At 53.9% G+C, this 23,319-nt stretch overlaps 5 protein-coding genes across 5 annotated transcripts; 2 read left to right on the plus strand and 3 right to left on the minus strand.

The window, feature by feature from the left end:
• Positions 1-337: 337 nt before the first annotated feature.
• On the minus strand, positions 338-1,952 carry PG986_003942 (uncharacterized protein; the record flags this gene model as incomplete). The annotated part of the gene is made up of 3 exons (XM_066840164.1): positions 338-777; positions 1,021-1,638; positions 1,742-1,952. The coding sequence occupies 3 exons, from the start codon at positions 1,950-1,952 to the stop codon at positions 338-340; spliced, it is 1,269 nt and encodes a 422-aa protein (XP_066702791.1).
• Positions 1,953-2,109: 157 nt separating this feature from the next.
• On the plus strand, positions 2,110-4,416 carry PG986_003943 (uncharacterized protein; the record flags this gene model as incomplete). Its single annotated transcript, XM_066840165.1, has 1 exon — positions 2,110-4,416. One exon carries the CDS (start codon positions 2,110-2,112, stop codon positions 4,414-4,416), a length of 2,307 nt encoding a protein of 768 aa, XP_066702792.1.
• A 1,463-nt stretch (positions 4,417-5,879) lies between these two features.
• PG986_003944 (ABC multidrug transporter) lies at positions 5,880-11,663 on the minus strand (the record flags this gene model as incomplete). Its single annotated transcript, XM_066840166.1, has 20 exons — positions 5,880-5,951; positions 6,017-6,575; positions 6,644-6,680; positions 6,747-6,786; positions 6,835-7,028; positions 7,085-7,124; positions 7,181-7,206; positions 7,271-7,320; positions 7,390-7,919; positions 8,003-8,175; positions 8,236-8,875; positions 9,091-9,345; positions 9,432-9,792; positions 9,863-9,940; positions 10,002-10,020; positions 10,079-10,583; positions 10,661-10,715; positions 10,787-10,877; positions 10,968-11,073; positions 11,166-11,663. The coding sequence occupies 20 exons, from the start codon at positions 11,661-11,663 to the stop codon at positions 5,880-5,882; spliced, it is 4,329 nt and encodes a 1,442-aa protein (XP_066702793.1).
• Positions 11,664-12,686: 1,023 nt separating this feature from the next.
• Positions 12,687-13,643, minus strand: PG986_003945 (uncharacterized protein; the record flags this gene model as incomplete). Its single annotated transcript, XM_066840167.1, has 4 exons — positions 12,687-12,859; positions 12,934-13,452; positions 13,525-13,543; positions 13,602-13,643. 4 exons carry the CDS (start codon positions 13,641-13,643, stop codon positions 12,687-12,689), a joined length of 753 nt encoding a protein of 250 aa, XP_066702794.1.
• Positions 13,644-15,761: 2,118 nt separating this feature from the next.
• Positions 15,762-22,807, plus strand: PG986_003946 (Reducing polyketide synthase PKS1; the record flags this gene model as incomplete). The annotated part of the gene is made up of 4 exons (XM_066840168.1): positions 15,762-16,863; positions 16,921-21,515; positions 21,574-21,894; positions 21,965-22,807. 4 exons carry the CDS (start codon positions 15,762-15,764, stop codon positions 22,805-22,807), a joined length of 6,861 nt encoding a protein of 2,286 aa, XP_066702795.1.
• Between the last annotated feature and the right edge of the window lie 512 nt (positions 22,808-23,319).

Raw genomic sequence — 23,319 nt, forward strand, 5'->3', positions numbered from 1 at the left:
GTCTTCATCATGGGGAAGTCAGGTTAAACGGCTGTATTCAGGGCTCCTTGAGTCAACTGGGTATTCAAAAATCTCTAGCGATGCCGGAACATTTGAATAAAACATTTCTGATGATACGCTGCTATATGTTCGTACGCTTGCTGCCGTTGCCCCTCGTCTGTGAGATTTCCAAGGCACCCAGGTAGAAGTCAGCAAAGAGGCACAAGTCGCACCTTTGACCCCGCGATCACATGTATACTATTAGAGGATACATAGATGGATGGGTAGCGCGTCCCATACCCCCAGACAGGTTGGAGCGGCTCTGCCGCGCCCTAGACGTTAAATACTGCAACGACAACTACTGCAAGGCACTCAGGTATGAGCGGAGTGTAAGCAGGTAGGTGTTTTCAGGCTCAGGGCCCCCAATGTCAGACCTCTCTTTAAGCATGAGACCGTGCTGGTGTTGCGTCCACGCCGCCAGGACGTCTTTCTCGCTGTCCCCCAGTGCTTGTTCTTCAACCCGGTAGTATGCTGGATTCTCAATCGGCTGCAGTGTTGGGTCTTTATAAAAGAAACGCCAGAGATTTCGAGCATGCGGATTGGCCTGTCCAGGATAGGCTAGAATCCAGGAGCGACGGTCATTCCGTTGTAGTGCTCTGAAATCCTCTCCACGTTCAACACTGGGGTCGGAATAGTCGAAATCATGGAACGAAATGAACCGTTCAATGGCGCGATAGTGCTGTAACAGTCCTGCAGAGAAGTGCATTCGCTCCCGAGAACTGTCGTGCTGAATCCGCTCTGCAAGGTGATCTAGGCCGTTTTCACTCTGGAAATGGCAGCATGGTCGGCGATGCAGCTTCCGGAAAGCTTTGTATAGCAACTTCCTGGAGGCGTCTCGGATACCTAGGGTTTCTGGAGGTATTATATGTCAGCATGTCCGAGGAACACAGAAGGAGCCGTTGATTAGCAACGAGGATTCGATAATGGACTGTGTTTGCAGTTGATAGATGAAACTCATGTGGATAGTACTGATTCACATACCTCCAAGGTGGACTTGCCAAGCATCAAGTAAGGGCTGTTGTCCCCATATCGCATCTTCTGAAATAGCCACCAAACGCCGCAACTTGGCAATAATCCATGCCAGGGCGAAGTGTGACAAGGCCTCCCCTTCTCCACCAATATCCCCGTGATGCCCCGCGAACCAGCACTGGGCGAGGGTGTTGTTCCTCGCCCTGTCATCTACCTCCCTGTATTTCCACACCAGTGGAGCGAAGTGGGATCGGCGTTCATGTAGAGACAGAGCTTGGAAGGCATACTCGATATCCTCCAGTAACTCGGAGTGTACGAAAGAGAACCTGCCCAGTTGATTCTCGGGGGCAAGTGGCGAGCCCATGGAAGCGACAGTATCCCAGAGAGCACATACCTTGATTTTCATTCCTGAGCGCACTCTGTTATCGTGGCCAGTCTCTATCCAGTGTCTGAACTTATCAGGCAACTCGTAGAGTTTCTGTTTAGACAAAAGGCCACGTTGTATAACGAAGTCGGCGAGGCACCGCATAGCAAATGCGCCCCTCGAGAACCCAATCAGAATAATTTCATCATGTTCAGTCCAGTTATGCGAGAGCAACGTGTAACCCTCTAGAACCAAGCTTTTGAGTCCTGTTACATCATTAGTTGGTCAACTGACTTGAAAGGTCGGTAAACAGGTGACTATAACAGCCGATATAAATGAAACTTCGTGAAAAGGGTGAAGTATGTTTACCCTGTCCAATAGCCTGATTCTTGAAGTTGAGCAAATTACCCTCATCCGTGCCGATACCAGGAAGGTAAAGGACTATTTGACGCCATTCGTCGTCCCACTTTTCAATCGCACGTGCGATCCGGGAAACATTGGTAAGTGGGCTCTTCTTATCTCCAAGATATTCTGAGCATGCTGTACCGTCGCAACAAATAATCAACCTGGCTTGCGGCATCAGGGGAAGGATTAGAAGTAAGCTGAGAAGGTGACAGAGTTTAATGACCCCAGAATGGGCTGCTTTGCCTGCGTTCATACCTGTGGTGATACGTGCAGATCACCGGGGCATGACTCAACCCAGACCGGAGAACCCAGATTTGAAAAGAGTCTTCAAAATGGTCGAAGCGTGGACCTCGGATATGAAGGCCGTCATGCCATCAATAGCACGTGGAATCCGTTGCTTTGCGCTGTTGGTTGGTGTTGACCACTACGACAAGGGCCGTCCAGACAAGCAGAGAATGTCCGATGACGGCACTCCTTTCCGTCTACCTGATTTGCTTGGCTGTGTCAATGACATTGAACTGGTTGATTGTGTTCTTGAGAAACATTTCGACTTCCACGAAAAAATAATACTCGTCTCGTCCCATGGGAATGACCAAACCAAGATCCAACCCACTTTCCGAAACATCAAGCAGCAGTTCCACAGGCTATCCCAGCGCGCTTGTGAAGGTGATGTTTTCTATTTCCACTTCTCGGGACTCGGTGCGTCTCTTACCACCGTCGATTCGGAGTCCGGCCACCCCAAGAAGAAGGAGCACATTTTCCCAATGGACTACTGCCTTGGAGAACCAGCAATCCGTGTGAGCCAACTGCTCGCTTGTCTGGAAGAGCTAGGTAGTAGGGGCGTACAAGTATTTGCATTTCTCGACGCCTCCTTCGGTATTTATAAATCGTACAGCCAACACGATTTTTCAACCAATTCGAACCGGGCTCCACACTTCCACAGTGCTCCTTGTAACGGCGAGCCTGATCATGAGCCGTTTCAAAAAGAATGGGCGCATCAAGGCCATCACAGAGACACGCCCGGTGATGGAGCGGAATCTCTGGGTGTTACATATCTTTCCAGCTGTGCTGCTGAAGGAGGAGTTGCCTTTGAAGTACGACAATCCACCAGCAATTACAGTGAAAGAATGTACGGTCTCTGTACTTTCCTATTCTACAAGCACGTGCATAACATATGGCGCAACGGGGAGGTTCTATCTTACCACGCGTTATGCGACACAGTATTCGACGACATCAAAGACACGACGCGTGCCGAGGCGCGGACCCAGAGGCCGCGTTTGCTTGGCCAGGGTGATAAGCTGTTTCTAGGAGATAAAGAACATCCACTAGAAAGGTTGGCGTTGCGCGTCACAATTGCGGACCAAACAGCGACAATGTCGGCCGGGAGCCTTCGCGGCATCAAAGTGGGAATGGTTTTCATCAGTCGCCAAGTCGTTCCTTCCATCACGTTCACAGTCGAGGATGTAAACGCTTTTACCAGCAGGGTACGGATCAACGAAATGTCTAGCAATCCAAGCCAAGATGGAACTCCTTGGGCCGAACACACTCTGTACCTGCGATACATGCCAGAAGAGCTTACGAAAAGGTCAGAGGCATTCAGCATTAACCCGTTCGATGTTCATTGGCCACAACAATACAGACGTTTGAAGGTCACACACTACCAACCGGTCGCTGGTAACTACCTCGACGTATTCGTCGATGCGGATAACAGGGTTATTGAGCATGAAACAGATTTCCTCAAAAAATTAGGAAACCACTTTTTGGGCGAGGTCAGAGTCAGTCCTATCTCTATAAGGGACTGGAAAAGTCTACGTCCGCGAAACGGTGTTCTAATAAAATACCACAACGTTGGGCGCTTTGGAGAGATCGAACTAGATGGCCTTGACGTCTTCTTGGAGGCAGGAAAGGCGATTTCACGCTGGCGTGCTTGGTACCTGAATGGTGCCGTTGGAAAGTATAATAGGGTACGGCAGACCCTAAAGACTCTTACGCCCAGAACGCTGGACCAAGCATATGAGATGAATGCTGTCTCCTTTGAAGGCATTTTAGGCTTTCAACAGATCTATAGAATGCCTAGGGTTGCCGCCCCGGTCATGCCCTCTCCTTTCTACGTCGGTATAAAATTCCCGGGTCTTCTAACCATCCACAACACATCTGGACGAATACTATACTTGGCGATACTGCTGTTTGCCTCCAACTTCAGTATCACCCAATTCCGCTCCGGAAGATCTCGGAAGCGCGACACGATGGTACTTCATCCAGGAAAGACGACAATACCAGTAGCAAGTTGGAAAGGAGCACCATTCTCGATTTGTAATGGCCTTCGGGAATTGACTCTTGAACGAGCTTCCACGGAACCCCAACAGACGGGGCCTGGAGAGTTGCCAGAAGAGTGGCTGTATGTCCTTCGGCTTTTTGTTACCACGGACAACCATGCATCGTTTAAAAATTGGCGAATGCCTGGAATCGGGGATAAGAGTGAATTCCCAATTCTGGAAGACGAGGAGAGGTTTGACTACTGGTCGAAAGACATCAGGGTCGTGGTCCCTCTAGATGATATGGCAACGTTACGGTCAGTGGCTGACATCTTGCAATATCATTCTAAGAGGCGAAGTGGGAGGAAGGGGGAGCGGGAGTAATCAGCTTCACTGGAGTAACATGGAGTAGTAGTACCATTTCGAGCCTGGCTTTCATTTACTTGAGATGTACAGTCTTCTTCTAGTGGTCAATGTACTTGTGGGTTACCGATCCGTCCAGCTCATCTAAACTCCTAAATCGACCCGAAAGTCTCGCAACAGCTTACGCGTCCAAGAATGCTTGACCGCATCCAGCAGTCTGGAACGAACTCTTGAAAATCTCTATCGCCACTCTGTGAGGACTACTGCACCTTGACGGTGGTTGCGGATCTCGCGGCGTCACTTACCACACTGGTCGTGATGACGCTCTGGAATCGTCTCCCAAGACGAGCTGGGTCTTTGGACTAGATGCACGCCTATGCCATTGTGAAACTCGATTTTGGAATAGAGTATGCCACGCGAGTATTAGCAATTTAATAAGGGGCAGTCGGGACAGACATATCCTGATAGCGGGGTCAATGGAGATGTATGTGAACAAACTGGACACCTAGTCTCGACAAGACAGGCTAGAAATATAGGTCGTTCTCGCTATGAAATAACGAATGGTAAGCAAGAAAGATGTTACATAATATAAACAATGCGAAAAAAAAGTACATGATTGCGCATGTTCCTGGTTCGATTGGCCGTGTGTTGAGGGAGTAAAACCATCGTACAAGGGCCAGGCTTTCGGTTTGCGGTTCAGCATTTGGGGCAGCGCTGCAGGCAGAGTTTACAGTGCTCTCGATTTCTCACTTCAGCGCAGGCCGCCCCCAGCAATCCCAGTGCTGGCGCGCAACCCCGCCAACTCCTGCTCAAAGATGTTCAGGGCAAGGTCCCCGAATAACAGGCAAGAAGCAGGAAAACGAGACCCGAATCGGGCATACACCATCGTATAGGGCCCAGCGCAACGGGTTGTGCCGAGCAAGGAACCTGTCAACCACCAATGAGGAATCAGGCAACACCCTACCTGCGGTTGAGTCGAGTCATGATAACAAGGGTCCTGGCCAAGCCAATCCAAAAACAGGACAGACCCAATGCTAAACATCATATGACAGACGATCACTGATGACTGGATATGGCCTGTGCAATGGACCTGATCTTAATCTCACCACGTGATGTTTCAAGTTAGAACCAAAGGCTAGCACACTAATACAGGTCGCCTCCCCACGGTGATATGCAAGGACTCCCGTGCCCAACCCGTGCCATTGACCGTTGCCACTACATGGTTGCGTACACCCAGCTTCACGATACAAAAACAAGCAAAAGCAAAATGCAAAACATACAACACCGAGGATTCCCAGGTCGTCACCGACCCTAGTACTAATTCGGCTCTCTGCTGCTTATATATGGGAGAGCGGACGGGATCCCTAGTATTCAGCAGGATATGGTCGTATGTGGCAGAATGACCGGATCTGATAGTCTATAAAGCCGTTATCGGGCAAAGGACAAATAGCCAATGTCCGTCCTATGATTGAGTGGCCTCCCGTCTATGCCGTCATCCAACAGCGGCTTCGGCCCCAAGCTGCCTCGTATTTCAGATCATCGGTCCAATGCTTGCGCTTGGCACTAGCATTTATGTTAGTCTAACATCCATCAAGGGGATCACAAACAGGGAAACGCTCACCATGCCATAGTAAACACCTCTTTTCTGAAGCAACGAGTTGTGCGTCCCCTTCTCCAACACGGCCCCATCGCCCAACACGAAAATGACATCAGCATTCTGGATCGTAGCCAGCCGGTGCGCGACGACAACCATGGTGCGGGTCTGGCGCGTGCGCTCAAAGACCCCCTGAATGAGCTTCTCCGTCTCCGAGTCCAGATTCGAGGTGGCCTCGTCCAGCAGCAACAGCTTCGGTCGACGGATGAGCGCCCGCGCGATCGAGAGCCGCTGCTTCTGCCCGCCCGACAGCAACACCCCCTTGATCCCGACCTTGGTGTCGTACCCCTCGGGCAGCGACGCGATGAAGTCGTGCATCTCGGCCTCGCGGCATGCGCGCTGCAGCTCCGCGTCGCTGACGGCGGACTCGTCGGCGACGCCCAGCAGGATGTTCTCGCGGATGCTGCCCTCGAAGAGCGAGGGCTCCTGCGCCACGAGCGAGATGGATTTGCGGTAGTCGCGCAGCTGGATGTCTTTGATGTCGATGCCGTTCATATGGATGCTGCCGGACTTGACATCGTAGAACCTGAGTTAGTAGATAATGTGTCAGTTGCCAAGCTTGCATATATAGGCGATTGAAAAGGGGTATTGTACCTCTCAAGAAGCGATATCACACTAGTCTTGCCACAGCCTGTGCGCCTGCATTAGTTATGTCTTCTTCAGTGAGATTGGGTAATCGAAAACGGGGAGGGCTTACCTGAAGGCCCCACGATCGCGGCGAACTGCCCCTTTTCTATCTACACGAAGTTAGCCACATGTCAGGCTTCGAGGTCAGGTATGCTCACCGTCATGTCCAATCCGCAGAGGACGGGCACATCTCGAGTAGGGTACCTGAACCAGACATTTTGCAATTCGAGACGGACGCCTTCCGCCTTGTCCCCGAAATCTTCTTGGTGAAGTGCCATGCCACTATCGTCGCCGTTCTCCTTCACCCTCATAGCTTGGATCCGGTTGGCCGCCACATTTGCTTGCGCGATATCTAGTGTACGTCAGCAAAGCTCTAGCGACCACCGGGCAGGATCGAAGAGAGGTTACTTGGACCAAAGCTGAGCCATTGCCCGGCACCAATAGCGCCCTACGAGATCCCGTTAGTTGCCGAGTACCAACGAAGAGAGCCTAGGTGATGCTTACCTGAACCACAGCGATATACACGACCACTATTCCGGATTGGGTCAGCGTTTGAAGCAAGGCACATGGTGTTACATCATTGATCGGGCTTACAGTAGTTGAAAGTCCAGTACTCCCCATCAACGACAAGATGTCCGCCGTACCTGTTGAAAAGTTAGCCAAAGTGCCAGAGCGCCTCATCAAGAAACTCTAGTATCTATATGACGACTTACCAAAGCACAAACGCCATGCACAGAAGAGGCAGCGCATCACTCGCCGCAAACACAACCGTAGCCCACCTCAGCTTCCGAAACGCCCGCCCCACATGCTCCTGCAGCAACCTCTCATACCTGCCCGCGATCCGCTCCTCGAGCGTCAGCGCCGTGACCGTGCGGATCGCCCCGACCGACTCGGTCGCGAACCGGGCGCTCTCGGCGAACACCTGCAGGTTGTCGCGCTCGAGCGCCTTCTCGCAGCGGATCCGGAAGAAGCCTGCCGCGAGCGCGAGCGGCATGGCGCACGAGAGCGCGACGGCCGTCAGCTTCCAGCCGAAGTAGAACGCGATGGCCAGGCAGCCCGTCACGCTCAGCAGGGAGATGGTGACGAAGGCCATGTTGGTGCCGAGCAGCTGCTGCAGCTGGGCCGGGTCCGTCGCCAGGAGGGCGGTCAGGGCGCCGGCCGAGTGGCCCTCGGCGTCGAAGAAGGAGACGGGCTTGCTGATGATGTTGGTGAAGTATTCGCGGCGGTATGCCGTGGTTACCAGCTTTGGAAAGTGTGTCAGCAGAACAGGCATATGACAAGCAGACCCCGGTATCGGGTTCGGATGAACGAAGAAGGGTGCCTTACGAAAGCAATTCGTGTCGAAGCAAAGCCCAATGCGAAATAGCCCACACCAACCGCAGCAGCCACGACGACGAACATGAGACACCAGAAGTTGGTGATCTGGACCAAGGTTTCGCCCCAGAAGGCGAATGATGATATCAGTGTTGCGAATAGGTAGGCCTGTACCGGCGTGCTAGCTGCGAGCAACAAGTAACAATCAGTACAGCGGAAGGTCGACAGCGATGGGTAGGACTTACCACCAGCAATCAAAGCTCCGACCAGCAATATCGAATACCACGGCCACAGTGATTTCTGCTCCAGCAACATGCCGCCGAGACTCCTCAGAGCACCCTGGGGTTTGTAAACCTTTGGGCCAGGAACCCTCGCCGAAGGTCCCGGTACTGTCCCGGGATCCAGCGTCATCAGATCCATAGTGCGCTTGTCCGCCTCCGTGAAAGCCGTGTCCGACATCTCATCCGCCACAGCGCTCGCACTCGCGCCCTCCTCCCCTTCCTCGCCATTGCTACCGACACCAGCCCCGTGGTGACCCATCCCCAGCTGCTGCGCGTTCGTCAACAGCCAATACGGCCCGCCGCGCTGCGCCATGAGGGACTCGTGGTTGCCCCATTGTACCACCTTCCCTTTACTCAAGACGACGATGTTGTCGGCCTTCTTGACGGTGGACAGACGGTGCGCGATCATGACGGTGGTCCGGTTGCGCGAAACGCGGTCCAGTGCCGCCTGCACCACCTTCTCGCCGCGCACGTCGATGGAGCTGGTCGCCTCATCCAGGATCAGGATCGTGGGCTGCTTCACGATGCTGCGCGCGATGGCGATGCGCTGCCGCTGGCCGCCGCTCAGCTTGATGCCCGCGTCGCCGACGGAGGTGTCGAAGCCCTGTAGCAGTGGAACATATCAGATTAGCTGATGGAGACGAGCAGAGAATGGCTGGCTTGGGTACAAAAGGGGTTCAGGGGTTCAGGGGCTCGGAGTTCGGGGTTCCGAGTTCTGGCTCATGGGATATGGGGCACCGGGTACGGTGATTGGCTTCAAAGGCTCAAGACTTATGAACGAAATATAAATGAAGAGGGTAGTAAAGAGGGCCTTCTTACTTCAGGCAAACGCAGAATGAACTCGTCTGCATACGCTTCGCGACACGCGACCTCGACGAGCTGCCGCTTCTTGGCCTCCGTGGCGTTTTCCCATACCGTGCCCACAAGGCCGTTGGCCACATTATTGAAGATGGTGTCGTTGAACAGAAACGGTTCCTGCTGCACGAGGCCTATCTGCGACCGCCACCACTTCAAGTCGATGTCGTGAAGTCGGTGGCTCCCGACGGTGATGCTGCCGTTGCGGAAGAAGGCAACCTGTTTAGAGAATTTGTGAGTACCACATCGCCTGCACGAATATAGAATGGTATTCGGGGTTAGAAGTTTAGAAGATGGTAACGTACCAGTTTGTTCTTGTCCGGGTCCCCGTCGAGCTCATACCAGCGCTCGATCAGCCCGACAATGGTGCTCTTGCCCGAACCCGAAGGCCCGACAATGGCCGTCACTTTGCCCGCCGGGATGATGAGCTTGAGCTCGTCCAGGACCTTAGTCTTGGGACGCGTCGGGTAGGTGAAGTTCACATTCCACAAGACGATATTCTGGGATGCTGATACCTCCTGGCCCTTTAACCTACTCGTCTTGGGGAGCGGGGCGTCGATACCATTGAACAAGATGCTGGCGGCGCCCGCGGACCTGGCCGCGGCCGAGATGGGTGCCGAAATGTGGCCTACTGTCATGACAGTCATCATCACGCACATCAAAACGCTGATGGGAAATGTCAGTCAGAAAGGTATTTTTGAGCTGGAAGATGTGTCTCGTCTATATTAAGGCTTACATGATGAGTGTCCCAACACTTGGTATCTCAAGGCCCAGAAGCATCCTGACTGCGAACCAGAAAGCCAGTGCAAATGTTCTTCTTCCTGTTAGCATTCCCCCGAGACCAGGGCCATGCGACAAATTGAAGCAGAACTTACGCAAACACGCTGAAGTAAACTGTTATTCAACGGTTAGCATGAGGGGATAGGATGCACCGTTTCGTAGATCAACTCACTCGTGGCTTGCTGGATCGCGAGCACCTTGGAGAGACTCATGCCCCTCCGCTGCGACTCAGCTACCCAGCGCGTATACCTGGCGACCATCTTGGACTCAGCACCGCACGCGGCAATCATCCGGATGGAGCTCAGTGCTTCGTTGGCCGTCGCCGACGCTTTGATGTTGGCGTCCTCGACCTCTTTCATGTTGCGCGTGATAAAGGGGATAGTAATACAGTAGCACGCCGTAATGAGCAGTAGTCCGCTTCCCGTGACCAAGGTCAGCTTCCAGCTGTGCAGGAACGCGATGATGGCGGCGGACACGATGAGCGACAGGCTCTGCAGAATGGCCGCGAGCTTATCCGAGATGCCACTCTGCAGCGTGTTGGCCGTCGTCGTGATGATGGCGGCGATCTGTCCCGGAGGTTGCGTGTCGAGGAGCGAGACCCGCTGGCCCAAGAGGGCTTTGAGATAGGCCAGGCGCATTGCCGAGGATATGCGGAGGCTCATTGTTTGAAAGCCGAGCTACATGGTTCAGAACCCGTCGACGAAAGGAACTTGGAAGAAGGCTTGACCGGTTTGGGAAACACATGGGGACATACCGTGGCAATATACCCTAATACGAATCGTCCTGCGAAGAGATACACAATATAAAGTCTGTAGGACGGATTAGTCAGTACCCTTCTTCTTTCAGGAGAATGGCGAGACTCATAGCGGAAGGGTCTTACACGTTTTGATCAATCGTATGCTTCATCATCTGCTGGGCAGTTTCGCCTTCCCATGTCGCCCTAGCAGATGCGAAGTTCCCTACCAGTCGCCCTGTATCGTGGGTCAGATTAGGGAAAATAAAACGGCAGGGAAATGTTAAAAACTTGAAATCATAGGGCAGTTCAGGATAGGACGGCTTACCGAAGATGATGGTCATGGCTGGGAAGGCCACCCCAGCGCAAGTCGATGCAGCGACAGATGAGGCCAGAACGAACCGAGCACCTGTGGTGGTATACGAGAAGATGCGCTTGATGTAGTATATCAGTACAATGCCAAAGCGTATGTTTTACTAGGAGTCACATTGACATACAAGAAAGCTCAACAACGTCTTCTTCCGACGGGGTGCGTTGGGTGGTTTGGGTCCCGGACTGTTAAGCGGCGCGGTTTGTGCAGCAGCAGTGGCACCCGCGCCGGAGGTAGCTGTGCCAGGGGGTTTGGTGGGCGCTCATTACCTCCCGTCGGTGGCCGGTTTGTAGCGGACTGGATGGTGGCCAATGGAACCCCATTGGAGGAAGCACCGTGATCTGTCTTATCCGCTTTCGGGATCGAGCCCAGTGATGCGTTCAGTGATATAATGCGGTGGTGTGAAGCAGGTCTTGTTGAGGGGCCGGCCGAGCCCGCCAGCGACGCTGAGGATACCTTGGAAACCACCGACGCCGCACGTCCAGGCGGCGGGGTAGAGTGCAGCAGGTCCGTCGAGGAGCCATTGCCTCCAGACAGAATGACCACGGACGGCACCGTCACCACCTCGTTGCCGGCTCCGTTGTCCTGGACCCGGCCGCCGACACGAGTAGGCCTTGGCGTATAAAGCCGATTGTTTTTCGTTGAGTCCGACATATCTATCTGCCTAGCAAAACAGAGTCGCAGCTACCAGCACTTGCGGTTTGTATGTTACATGCGGCATACCTCACACTCGCTGGACATCCAAAGACCCCTCGAAACTGCACATGGTTAGAAGCAAGTCCCGGTAATGCAATTATCGAGGTCCATCGCCAGCATCGGTAATTCTTCCGACATAAGCAAAGTGCGAAAAAGCAACGCCCGAAACCAAGTGTCAAGATCTTCCCGTAACGTGGCGTTCATTGCCGGATACATCAATGCCCAACGGAGGATGCCGCAACTTTGTGACGTTTGCCTTGCATTGATGCACTGCAACCATATATCCCTTATCGGAAGCGCAGGCTAAATCAGCTGGGAAATGGGATAAGGACCTCGCGGAGCCCAACTCCGGATAAACCGAGCCTGGAAAAACATTGACATTACACTACGGCAGATGGAGTGCCGCGCATGAATGTGGCAACCTGGATCAATGGGATGAACCATGAACGGTATAGCGAGGGAAACGATATACGATATACTACTGTGGGCCTGGTGGAAGTAGGGTCCGGTAGATCTCCCAGGGATGCAGCCTTGATAGGGTTCCTGCGGCGGCTGCGTATTTTCCCCAATGGCATTGGAGACAGGCAAATATCATGTTCATGCAGCACTGTTCCGCGGAAAGAGAAGGGGCCACTGAGAACTAGACCATGATCGAACAATGGATCACCACTGTATCATTGGTTGTATTATCATGGTGCAACCATCGACGTTGTCAGATCAGATTTTCTTCATCGACCATATGGCCACACTGAGGCATCGCGTGATATTACTTCCAATTGCCACGTACGTTTGAGTCATATTTGTACGATGCGTGGTTTTGACAAGGCTACAACATCAGCATCTAATATGAATGGTGTGTCTGTTCAGATATCTTGAGATCGACTCATAGGATGGTAATAGGTGAACAGAGTAACGTAAACAAACAGTCCATCTATTTAGTGAATAATGAACATTCCCGGGTTTACGAATCAGAGCAAGTACTCAGGAGGACACCTCGGAGATCATGTTTCGAATAACATCGCCCAACTCCTTGACAACCCCCCTTTCCCGAGGCAGTGTGTGCCCCTTTCCGTGATCAAATATGTAAGCTGTATCCGGATCACAAGTGTTGTAGAGTGCCATGGAGCCCGAGACGTAAGGGTCCAGAGACCCGACTGGGGATCGCAGCGGGTTAGTCAACGGGTTAAAGTGGAACGAGTGGAAGACCTGGAAGCAGACTGCTACTTACTGATATGACAAGTGTGAATATCAATCATGAGATCCGACTCGTCCGAGAGCACCATCTTGTACGTCACCGGATCCAGCGGCGGCCACCCGGCAAAGAAGACGGCACACTTGATCTGGGGCATCCTTCCGGCCTTCTCGCGCCGGCGCTGCTCGTGCAGCAACAATGTCCCCGCCACGGTCGCGCCCTCGGAGTATCCAATGATCCCCTCAAAGGGCCCCTCGCGCTCCATAATCTCGAAGAGGAGCTGGATGGCGCGGTCGGTGCTCTTGACGCTGCTCGCGATCCCCTCCTTCATCAGCTCGCGCATTGTGTCCTCGGCCGTGTCGCACTCGGGAAAATCGCGGATGCGCGACAGCACGTCCGTCTCCTCCGTGTCTTTGTCGTCGGGTTCGATGAAGCGGTAGTAGGGAGGGTTGCCGAAGAAGTCGGCAAAGCCCTTGGGCGGGACGGCCTCGCAGGGCGCGTCAATGAAGCGGAACGAGGCCGTGTCGTCGGACATGAGCTCCTTGACGAGAGGAGCTGCGTGCGGAAGATGTACGTTAGTCATATGCCATCTTGAACGAGCCTAGAATGGCTGAGGGCCAATCTCACCAAGCTGTATTTGAAACTTCTAGATGGTCCATTAGCCAACAAGCTCAAAGGCTCAATGCAACTACAACAAAACTTACATCTGCGCTCCCATAGGCGCCTGGTAAGCAAAGGAACTTCATCCTGAGATCTTTAGATGATGGTGGTGGGTTATGGGCTAGAATGTCGCGACTTTGGGTGTATGGTTTTGATACCAACGAAATTGGGGAGTCCCAAACGACTGGGAAGGTATATCTGCGGTTGTGCTCACACCACGATCAGGCCAAGCTCTGCAATGCAGTCTCATCCATCTGTCTTGCGTGATTGAGATTGGTCTTGGCAAGAGTCGATGCAGTTTGGTCTTGTTGCCACATATGCAACCATCGAAGGAGCGAAGAGATTGGAATCGCATGATAAGGATCGCGCGCGGAGAGACACGCGACAAGGGCGACTTGATTCACAGGTTCGCCTGATGCTACAGACAAGTCCAGCCGCTTCCGTTGCTGAAACCCTCCGTGATCTGAAGGGTAAGGTAGCAGGGAAGAGTCGCTCGCATGAAGCATCAATGTAATCGATACCGGGCGTTCCCTTACGTACGGGTAGGCAGCTTTCTGGTTTCTGTAAGTGACTTGTCACTCATCCGGATCAGGCAATTGGGAGTTTGACGCCGAGCCTAATTCGAGTCCCGGGGAATCTCTAGGATGGCAAGCTGGTAGCAGATCCCAGGGCGTTCCTGACCAGCCATGCACCAACAGTGTGTGTTCATCCTCTCGCCCACCCTGGTCCCGGCCCCAGTTCCGGATAAAAGTGTGAAGATGGGGGTGGGGCGCCGCTGCAGGGTGACGGTTTCAGTACAGCATAGACAGCCGGCTGTACCACCCGAAGCCGCAAGAGCTGCCACAAATGCACTAGATTTCGATGTGATTGGTGTTTAGAGTAGATTGGCAGGCCAAGCTCTCCCGTTTCGCTCCCCCACAATTTGCGACCTGCATCATCCATCCTTGCCTCCCAAGTGCCGCGTGCCAAGGCCGGCATGTCCAGCGTCGCATTCTGACGACAAGCTTCCATTGCTGTCAGTCACCCGTTTCACGGGTGTCGATATTGACATCTCAGGCTCATTGAGTGTGTTGTCATTCACGAAGAACGGAACTTTCCGTCTCCTTCTCAGCGAAAGCTGGTAACGTAGCATCATCGGGAAACAGGCCGCGGACTCCGATTTGCGTAGCCTGAAGACCTCGTCATGCAAGTTAATATAGCTGCCTACTCTGGTGACATGTGTTGTGTCTGCTGGTAGGACGGAGGGCCCAGCGTTCTCAGGCTATTGCGTCTACCCAGGCTGCAACAGGAACCGGGTCGCATACTAATCAAAGGTCAGATCCGACTAAGAGACTTCGGGCTTCCAGGAGCCGCCCTCCGAGATTGCTATCTGCAATCGCGAGTTTGTTTCTATCTGGATGGAACACATAGTCAGGCTGTTATGGGACATGGAAGTATGGCAGTCTAGCGACGGGAGGGCTCCGGATTCGCTGGGCTGTAGTTTTTGGCTCTTATCCGGCTCAGGCTTTCAATTGCTCGTTTCAACGAGGATGGTCCCTTAGGACTCCTGAGAGTTACATACCTAGTGGTAAAGCCCGGGCTATAGGATCGACGGTCATCGGATCCGATATGACAGCTTATGTGAAGTGCTCTGGGATTATGCCTCCTCGCCAGGCACGGAGAAGGTTGCCCTGACCAATGAGATCAGATAGATAACTCACCGGGTTACCGAAAGCAAATGCCCGTGTTATCGATACCCGCACCGATCCAGGATCTAGGGAACACCTCTCATGTGCTAGAGTACCATGGACAGACCATCTCTGGAATATTTCTTCCTTCTATCCGTGGCGAAATGGTTTCGGATAGACCAGATGGGAAATTATTTCTCAGTATCGCCTAAAGGGCTGAGACGTAGATACTCCGTTCTACGACTGGAATGATCATCCGCTTGGCTGAAGATCAAAGCCAGCTTCTGGAAAATTTAATTAGTCTGTAGTAGCGACATCGTCCGTTGCCATATCACATGACAATTCGCTCAGGCCCGGAGAAAGGGGGTTTGGCAAACAAGATCAGCTTCTGGTACTACTTTCAGTCGCGAAATGATATAAGTTGCTGACGGTGGTTTCTGTTGGCTTTACCACCGATACTCACATATTCGATTACCGTCCAACTTCTCTGCAAAACCTACATTTGTTGAAATCGCCAAGTAGCAGAGGAGATGCACCATGGCACCTTCAGCGGTCGATGGTCGTGACAACTTTGAACAAGTCAACGGACGCGCCAATGGCTTGGGCAATGGTGTTAGCGCCAGTGGCATGAATGGAACAACGAACGGCCATGACGCTGACGTGAGTAGGGGCCGTGCCAATGGCCACCGCCGTGTCGGCGATGCGTTTCCGGGAGAAGCGCCCGCACCGCCGACTGATGGCGTGACACCGGAGACCCCCAAGCCCAAGTCGAAACCAATGCCCCTAGCCATCGTCGGCATATCCTGCCGCCTACCAGGCAACGTCTCCAGCGCCGCCGAGTTCTGGGAGCTCTGCGCCCGGGCCCGGTCGGGCTACTCGCCCATCCCCAAGTCGCGGTTCGACGCCTCGAGCTTCCAGCACCCGAACCCGGGCAGGGCCGGGTGCCACAACCCCGCGGGCGGGCACTTCCTCAGCGACGAGTCGGTCGACCTCGCGGCCTTCGACGCGCCCTTCTTCAGCCTCACAGAAAAAGAAGCCATCTCGATGGACCCGCAGCAGCGGCTGCTGCTCGAGTGCTCGTTTGAGGCCCTCGAGAATGCGGGCGTGCCCAAGCATACGATCGTCGGCAAGGATGTGGGTGTCTTCGTCGGTGGGTCGTTCCCCGAGTACGAGTCACACTGTTTTAGGGACACGGATCGGATCCCGATGCATCAAGCCACTGGTTGTGCATACGCAATGCAGTCAAATCGACTGTCGCATTTCTTTGACTTGAAAGGCCCCAGCTTCACGACAGATACGGCGTGTTCATCCAGCCTGGTCGCATTGCATCTTGCCTGCCAGAGCTTGCGGGCGGGCGAATCGAGTATGGCCATTGTTGGTGGCTGCCACTTGAACATGCTTCCCGAGTTCTGGATCTCGTTTGCCAAGTCCAGACTGTTTTCCGATTCTGGGAGGTCTTACTCATTCGATAATCGAGGAACCGGCTTTGGACGGGGCGAGGGGTGCGGCATGATCATAGTGAAGCCCCTTGATCAGGCGCGGCGTGACAACGACTCGATCCGTGCCATCATTGTGGGGAGCGGCATCAACCAAGATGGGAAGACACCGGGTATCACCATGCCATGCGGGACAGCACAAGGTTAGTATCTTTCAACATGAACTCGACTGCGAGTGACACACTGAACAATCTCAAAAGAAAACCTAATGAGGCAGGTATATAAAAATGCCGGCATCAACCCTTCCGACACTGGGTTCATCGAGGCGCATGGGACGGGGACAAGAGTCGGCGACCCAATAGAAGCAACAGGTAAAGCTCCCATCTCCGCATGTCGTGACCAGATCCAACTGACCAGATCTCCAATAGCGATTCACAACGTTTTCGGCGCGAACCGTTCAGCACGAGACCCGCTACTCCTAGGATCTGTCAAGTCCAACATCGGCCACCTAGAAGGCGCCTCGGGTATCGTCGCGGTCATCAAGGCCGCCATGATGCTCGAGCGAGGCTTCGTCCTTCCCAACTACGACTTCGCGTACCCCAACGAGAAAATCCCGTTTAAGGAGTGGTACATGAAGGTCCCCGTCAACCAGCGCCCGTGGCCCCGAAACAAGAAGTACGTGAGCGTCAACAACTTCGGATTCGGCGGCACCAACGCGCACGTGGTGCTGGAACGGCTCCCCTTCACGCAGCGAGGAGGTCCCAAGAACGATGCGGACTTGAAGGACGAGGATCCCGGGCGGATGCTGTTCGCGCTATCCGCCAATGACAAGACATCGTTGGAGTCGGTGATGAAGCAGTTGGTCATCTACCTGGAGCAGCGCCCGGAGATGTTCCAGAAGGACCTCATGAGCAATGTGGCCTACACAATATGCCAGCGGCGGTCGCTTCTGCAGTGGCGCGTGGCAATCCCGGCGAAGCGCTCTTTCGACTTGATCGACGCCATCAACAGTCAGAAGTTTGTGCCCGGGAAAGAGAGCGACCCGCTGCGAATCGGCTTTATTTTTACAGGGCAAGGAGCCCAGTGGTACGGCATGGGTCGCGAGCTTTATGACCACTACCCAGTCTTTTCGAAAGCAATAGACTACGCGGGCCAGTGCTTAGCATCACTGGGTGCTACATGGTCGCTGATCGAAGAATTGCACAAGGACGAAAAGACCACAGCGGTGGGCGCAGCGCACATCAGCCAACCATCATGTACGGCAATACAGCTGGCTTTGACGGACCTGCTATTCTCTTGGGGTGTTCAACCTATGGCGGTGGCCGGGCATTCTAGCGGCGAAATCGGCGCGGCATATGCAGCTGGTGTCCTGGCCTTCGAGGCATGTGTCGCGATAGCTTACCACAGGGGTCGATTGATTCCCGTGCTCAAAGAACGACACCCCGAGCTCTGCGGCGCGATGATGGCTGTGGGCGGGTCGAAAGAAGATTTCGAACCGCTCCTTTCGGATATCAAGGACGGGAACATCAGGATCGCATGCTACAACAGCCCGAGCAGCCTGACCATATCGGGGGATGAGGCTGGTATCGACGAGCTGAAGGCTATCGTCGAGCAGAAGCAACTGTTCAATCGGAAGCTTTTCGTCGATACGGCGTACCATTCACATCACATGGGCCTCATCGGAAAAGACTACATGCGGTCGATCCGCATGATCGAAGCACCAGTGTCCACCGAGACACGCTTTCACTCATCGCTCGTCGGTCGACGGATTGACGGTGCTGAGTTGGGGCCCTCGTACTGGGTTCAGAATCTGACTTGCCCGGTCAAGTTCAGCGAGGCGGTGCAGAGCATGGTAGAGCCCATAGGTGAGCATCGAACTGGTGTCAACATGCTGGTGGAACTCGGGCCACACTCCGCTCTCCAGGGACCATTGAAGCAGATCCTGAAAGCCGCAGGTGGGCCCGCTGCCAAAATACCGTACGCCTCCATGTTAGCGCGGAAGAAAGACGCAGTCGAGACAGCACTGGAAGTAGCGGGTAACCTCTTCACCAAAGGCGCTGTACTGGATTTCGAGGCCATCAACTATCCCAAGCCGACCAAGGCACCTGTGCTGTTGACGGATTTACCGCGGTACCCATGGAACAAATCGTCCAAATACTGGCATGAGTCACGGTTGACACTCAAGCATAGGAACCGAAATGCACCCCGGAATGACATCTTGGGTACCGAGGCCAACTTCTCCAGCGACCTTGAGCCGACCTGGCGCAACATCATACGACTTGACGATCTACCGTGGTTAGAACACCACAAGATCCAGTCGCTCACTATATTTCCCATGTCGGGGTACATCGCGATGGCAGTCGAGGCAGTTAAGCAGCTAGCGCTGGAGGCCGGGGAGCATTTCGACCACTATCAGCTCGAGAATGTAGTAGTGTCGGCACCGTTGGTCATCTCAGACGAGGATGTCGAGCTCACAACAACACTGCGACCACATCAAGAGCGCACTTCGATCGTGGCCTCCGAGACGTGGAGAGAATTCCACATCAATTCCTGGACCAGCAGCCGAGGGTGGAAGGAACACTGCAAGGGCTTCGTGGCAGTTGTTGACCGGGACACGAATGACGTCGATGGTGACAAGCGGGCGAAAGACACCAGCGCACTGCGGGAGGCTTCCATCAAAGCCGTCAACCAAGGCGCTTCGAAAACCGTCGATGTGGGACGCATGTACGAACAACTGGCGGAGTTGGGGGTATCGTATGGCGCAGCCTTCCAGGGTATCGCTGACGGGTCGGCATCTGACAAATGCTGTAAAAGCGACCTCGTCGTGCCGGATGTGGCCAAGGAAATGCCGAATCACCACATAAGCAGCGCTGTGCTCCAACCCGCATTCCTCGAATCGTTGATATCCATGTACTGGCTGGTGGTCGGTCAGACAGGATCGAATCTTGATACAATTTATCTGCCTTCTTCTGTCGACCGGATCTCCATCTCAAGGGAGGTCACCGAAGCCACGAGTACCATAGGACATAGACTTCAGGCGTTCTGTCAGGGCAACAAATCGACCCATGGCACGCAGCCCACGACATTGACCATGTTCGTTGCCTCCCCTGGAAAACCATTAGAGTCTCTGATCACGTTAGAGGGTTTGACAGTGACCCCCATCCTGGATCGTGAGGCGGAAGCACTAGAATCTCACCGAGAACTGTGCTACAAGCTGGACTGGGAGCCGATGGCTACCGAGTCAGATGATGGAACAGGTAGCGAGCCTGTGATACCGGAAACTGACGTAGCAATCATCCACGCCGACACACCGCTCCAGCGCGAGCTCGCCATAGGTTTGGCCTATGTCCTACGACGTGCGACTGGCAAACGCCCATCAATGGGTAGTATGTTCAGTGTCAACGTCGAAAAAAAGCTTTGCATCTTCCTCTCTGAAGTCGAGAGGCCGTTACTCTCAACTCTTCGCGGAGACGAGTTTGCAGCGCTGCAGAAGATCTTGACAACAGTACAGGGCGTGTTGTGGATAATACGCGGTGCATACGACCACGCGACCTCGCCGGATCTGAACATGATCACAGGACTCAGCCGTACCATTCGGTCGGAGACCCTATTGCCCTTTGCGACTCTGGATCTCGATGGGCAGGCCACGACGTCAGTGGATCAAATGCGAAGGATCATAGTCAAGACGTTCTCGACTGCTTTCGCAACCACCCGGGGGTCCACCAGCGAGCTGGAGTTCATGGAAAGAGGCGGCAAGCTGTTGACACCGCGTATTATCAATGACGCCGAAATGAACGAGATCGTGCACAATGAGATCAACCTGTCGGCCCTGCGATCAACCCCCTTCAATCAACCAGACCGGTCCATGAAGCTGACCATTGCTGACCCTGGCATACTCGAGACGTTGCATTTTACCGATGACGAAACGTTAACCACATCAGTGGAGTCAGATGAGATCGAGATGCAGGTCAAAGCAATTGGTGTCAATCACAGGGATCTTGCCGCGGCTCATGGAAAGCTCGCTGATACCGAATTCGGGTTTGAAGCAAGTGGCATCGTCACAGGTGTTGGCGACAATGTGAGGGGTCTGCAAGCAGGTGACCGCGTAGCCGCTCTTGCCATCCATGGAGGCGCATTTGCGACCAAGTTGCGGACCAAAGCTGGCTTCGCATTCAAGCTGCCCGCAAATATGACGTTCGAAGCTGGCGCAAGCCTTCCACTGTCGTACAGCACAGCCTACTACTCGTTGATTGAGCTTGGTCGACTGCATGAGGATGAGAGTGTGCTGGTTCACGCAGCAGCGGGCGCGGTAGGACAGGCTGCCGTCTCATTGGCGCAGATGGTTGGTGCCGACGTCTACGCAACCGTTGGAAGCCAAGAGAAGAAGCAGTTGTTGGTGTCCGAGTACGGTATCCCAGAAGACCACATCTTTTACAGTCGCAATCTAGCATTTGGCAACTCGTTGCGAACTGTGACGGCCGGACGGGGTGTTGATGTCGTGCTGAACTGCGTCGGCGGTGATGCCCTCAAGGAGAGTTGGCAGTGTCTCAACAAGTTTGGCCGACTTATCGACATCGGCACGCGGGACACAGACGCGAGCACTCGTCTGGAGATGGTCCAATTTGAACACAACGCGAGCTTTGCATCACTAGACATGATGGCCTTGGCTGCCGAGAGACCCAACATCATGCAGCGACTACTTGCTGACGTAACAAAACTCATCAAGTATAACAAGGTCCGGCCAGTATCCCCTGTTACCAGGTATCCGATCTCGGACATCGAAGGGGCATTGAAGACACTCCAAAGCTCCAAGTCGCATGGGAAACTTGTTGTGGTTCCTGGATCAAGCGACAATGTCAAGGCGAGTAAGACCTAAAATTGGTTGATTGGATTGTTGGACTAATGCGCATCAGGCGACACCACCCAAGACACCGCGGCAGATTCTCCGCTCTGACGCGACATATATCCTCATTGGAGGCACCGGCGGTTTGGGTCGTAGTATGAGTCGATGGATGGTCAGCCGTGGCGCGAGGCACCTCGTACTGCTATCAAGAGGTGGTTCAGCCACCGGGAAAGTCAAGGAGCTGATTGACGAGGTCGCCCAACTTGGAGCCGAAATCGTGGTGCAAAAGTGCGACGTCGCAAATCCTGCTGATGTGGAAAACCTGGTGACCTATGAGTTGGGGGGCCTGCCTCCTGTACGGGGAGTGATCCATGGCGCCATGGTTCTGCGGGTAAGTTATCCATCGATTGGGAGCCTTATTGGTGTGCCTGGATGGGATGCTGATTTGGAAACTTAAACAGGATGTTCTCTTCGAGAAGATGACGTACGACCAGTACACCACGGTCATCGAGTCCAAGGTGCAGGGGGCATGGAATTTCCACCGCGCCCTATGCAATGCACCGCTAGACTTCTTCGTTGCCATCTCCTCGGCTGCCGGTGCTGTGGGCAACCGAGGCCAAGCAGCCTACGCAGCCGCCAACTGCTTCCTGAACGCCTTCGTCCAATATCGACTTGCGCAAGGATTGCCGGCTTCGTCCATGGACTTGACTGCGGTTTCCGACACTGGATACCTCGCGGAAGATGCCGAGAAGGCAGCCGAAGTTGCTAAGAATCTCGGGGGCGACACCATCTGCGAGGCCGAGGTTCTCGCACTGCTCGGCGCCGCAATCGATGGACGCATGGCTGTGTCGTGCAACAACCACACCATCACAGGCATGCGCATCACCCCGAGCGCGCAGCCATTCTGGACGACCGACGCCAAGTTCAAGCATCTCCGCGAAGCGGCCGAGGCAGCAGGCGCTGCCGACACGTCGCTGGGCGCGTCATCCAAGGTCGTCTCGTACAACGCGGCGGTCAAGTCGGCCCAGAGCGCGGCCGAGGCGGAGCAGGTGGTGTGCGACGGGCTGGTGTACAAGCTGGCAGCAGTCATGATGATGGAGGAGGAGGACCTGGATGTGACCCGGTCGCTGTCGTATTACCCGCTGGACTCGCTGGTGGCCATCGAGATCCGCAACTTCATCACGCGCGAGTTTGAGGCGACGCTCCAAGTGCTGGAGCTGCTGTCCAGCGGGTCGATCCAGACATTGGCCAAGGCGGTTTGTGTGAAGAGCAAGCTGGTCGGACTTGCAAGTGCTGCTTCCTAGATAGGTAGGTGGTGGGAGTGGCTTCCATTTCTTCTGTTACTGAGTTTGCTCTGTTTGCTCTGTTTGCTTTGGGTGGCGCAACACAATCCACGCGTTGTTCATTTTGCGGGTTTCGTTTCAGTTAGATCTCGACATGTCCGGGCTTGATACATTAGATTCCGACAAATATATCTCATATACTATGTGAACGACTGGTGAGTGATTTGGCTGCTGTTTTGAAGATGACTTGTGGCGAACCGTTTCTTGCACAGATGGTGGAAATGGGCGTGATGTTTTGTTTTGGGGGAAAGAGCAACAGGCAATTCTGTGCCAGGCGGCTGCCCTCTAAAGCTTTGCCCCACGCACAGGTCATAGCGCCTGCCATCCTTGCATCCCAACCGCACAGCCTGCTTGTTTCATCATTGAACTGTCGGTAGCCTCACCTCTGTTTCTAAACTTCGAACACTCAGGGTGCATCTCTTGCAGCAAAATTGCATTCCTGCCTAGGTACATATGTAACCTCCTACTCCGTC

Source organism: Apiospora aurea, assembly GCF_038362705.1.
Source record: "Apiospora aurea strain CBS 24483 chromosome Unknown utg000003l_segment0_segment0, whole genome shotgun sequence".
NCBI lineage: Eukaryota > Fungi > Ascomycota > Sordariomycetes > Amphisphaeriales > Apiosporaceae > Apiospora > Apiospora aurea.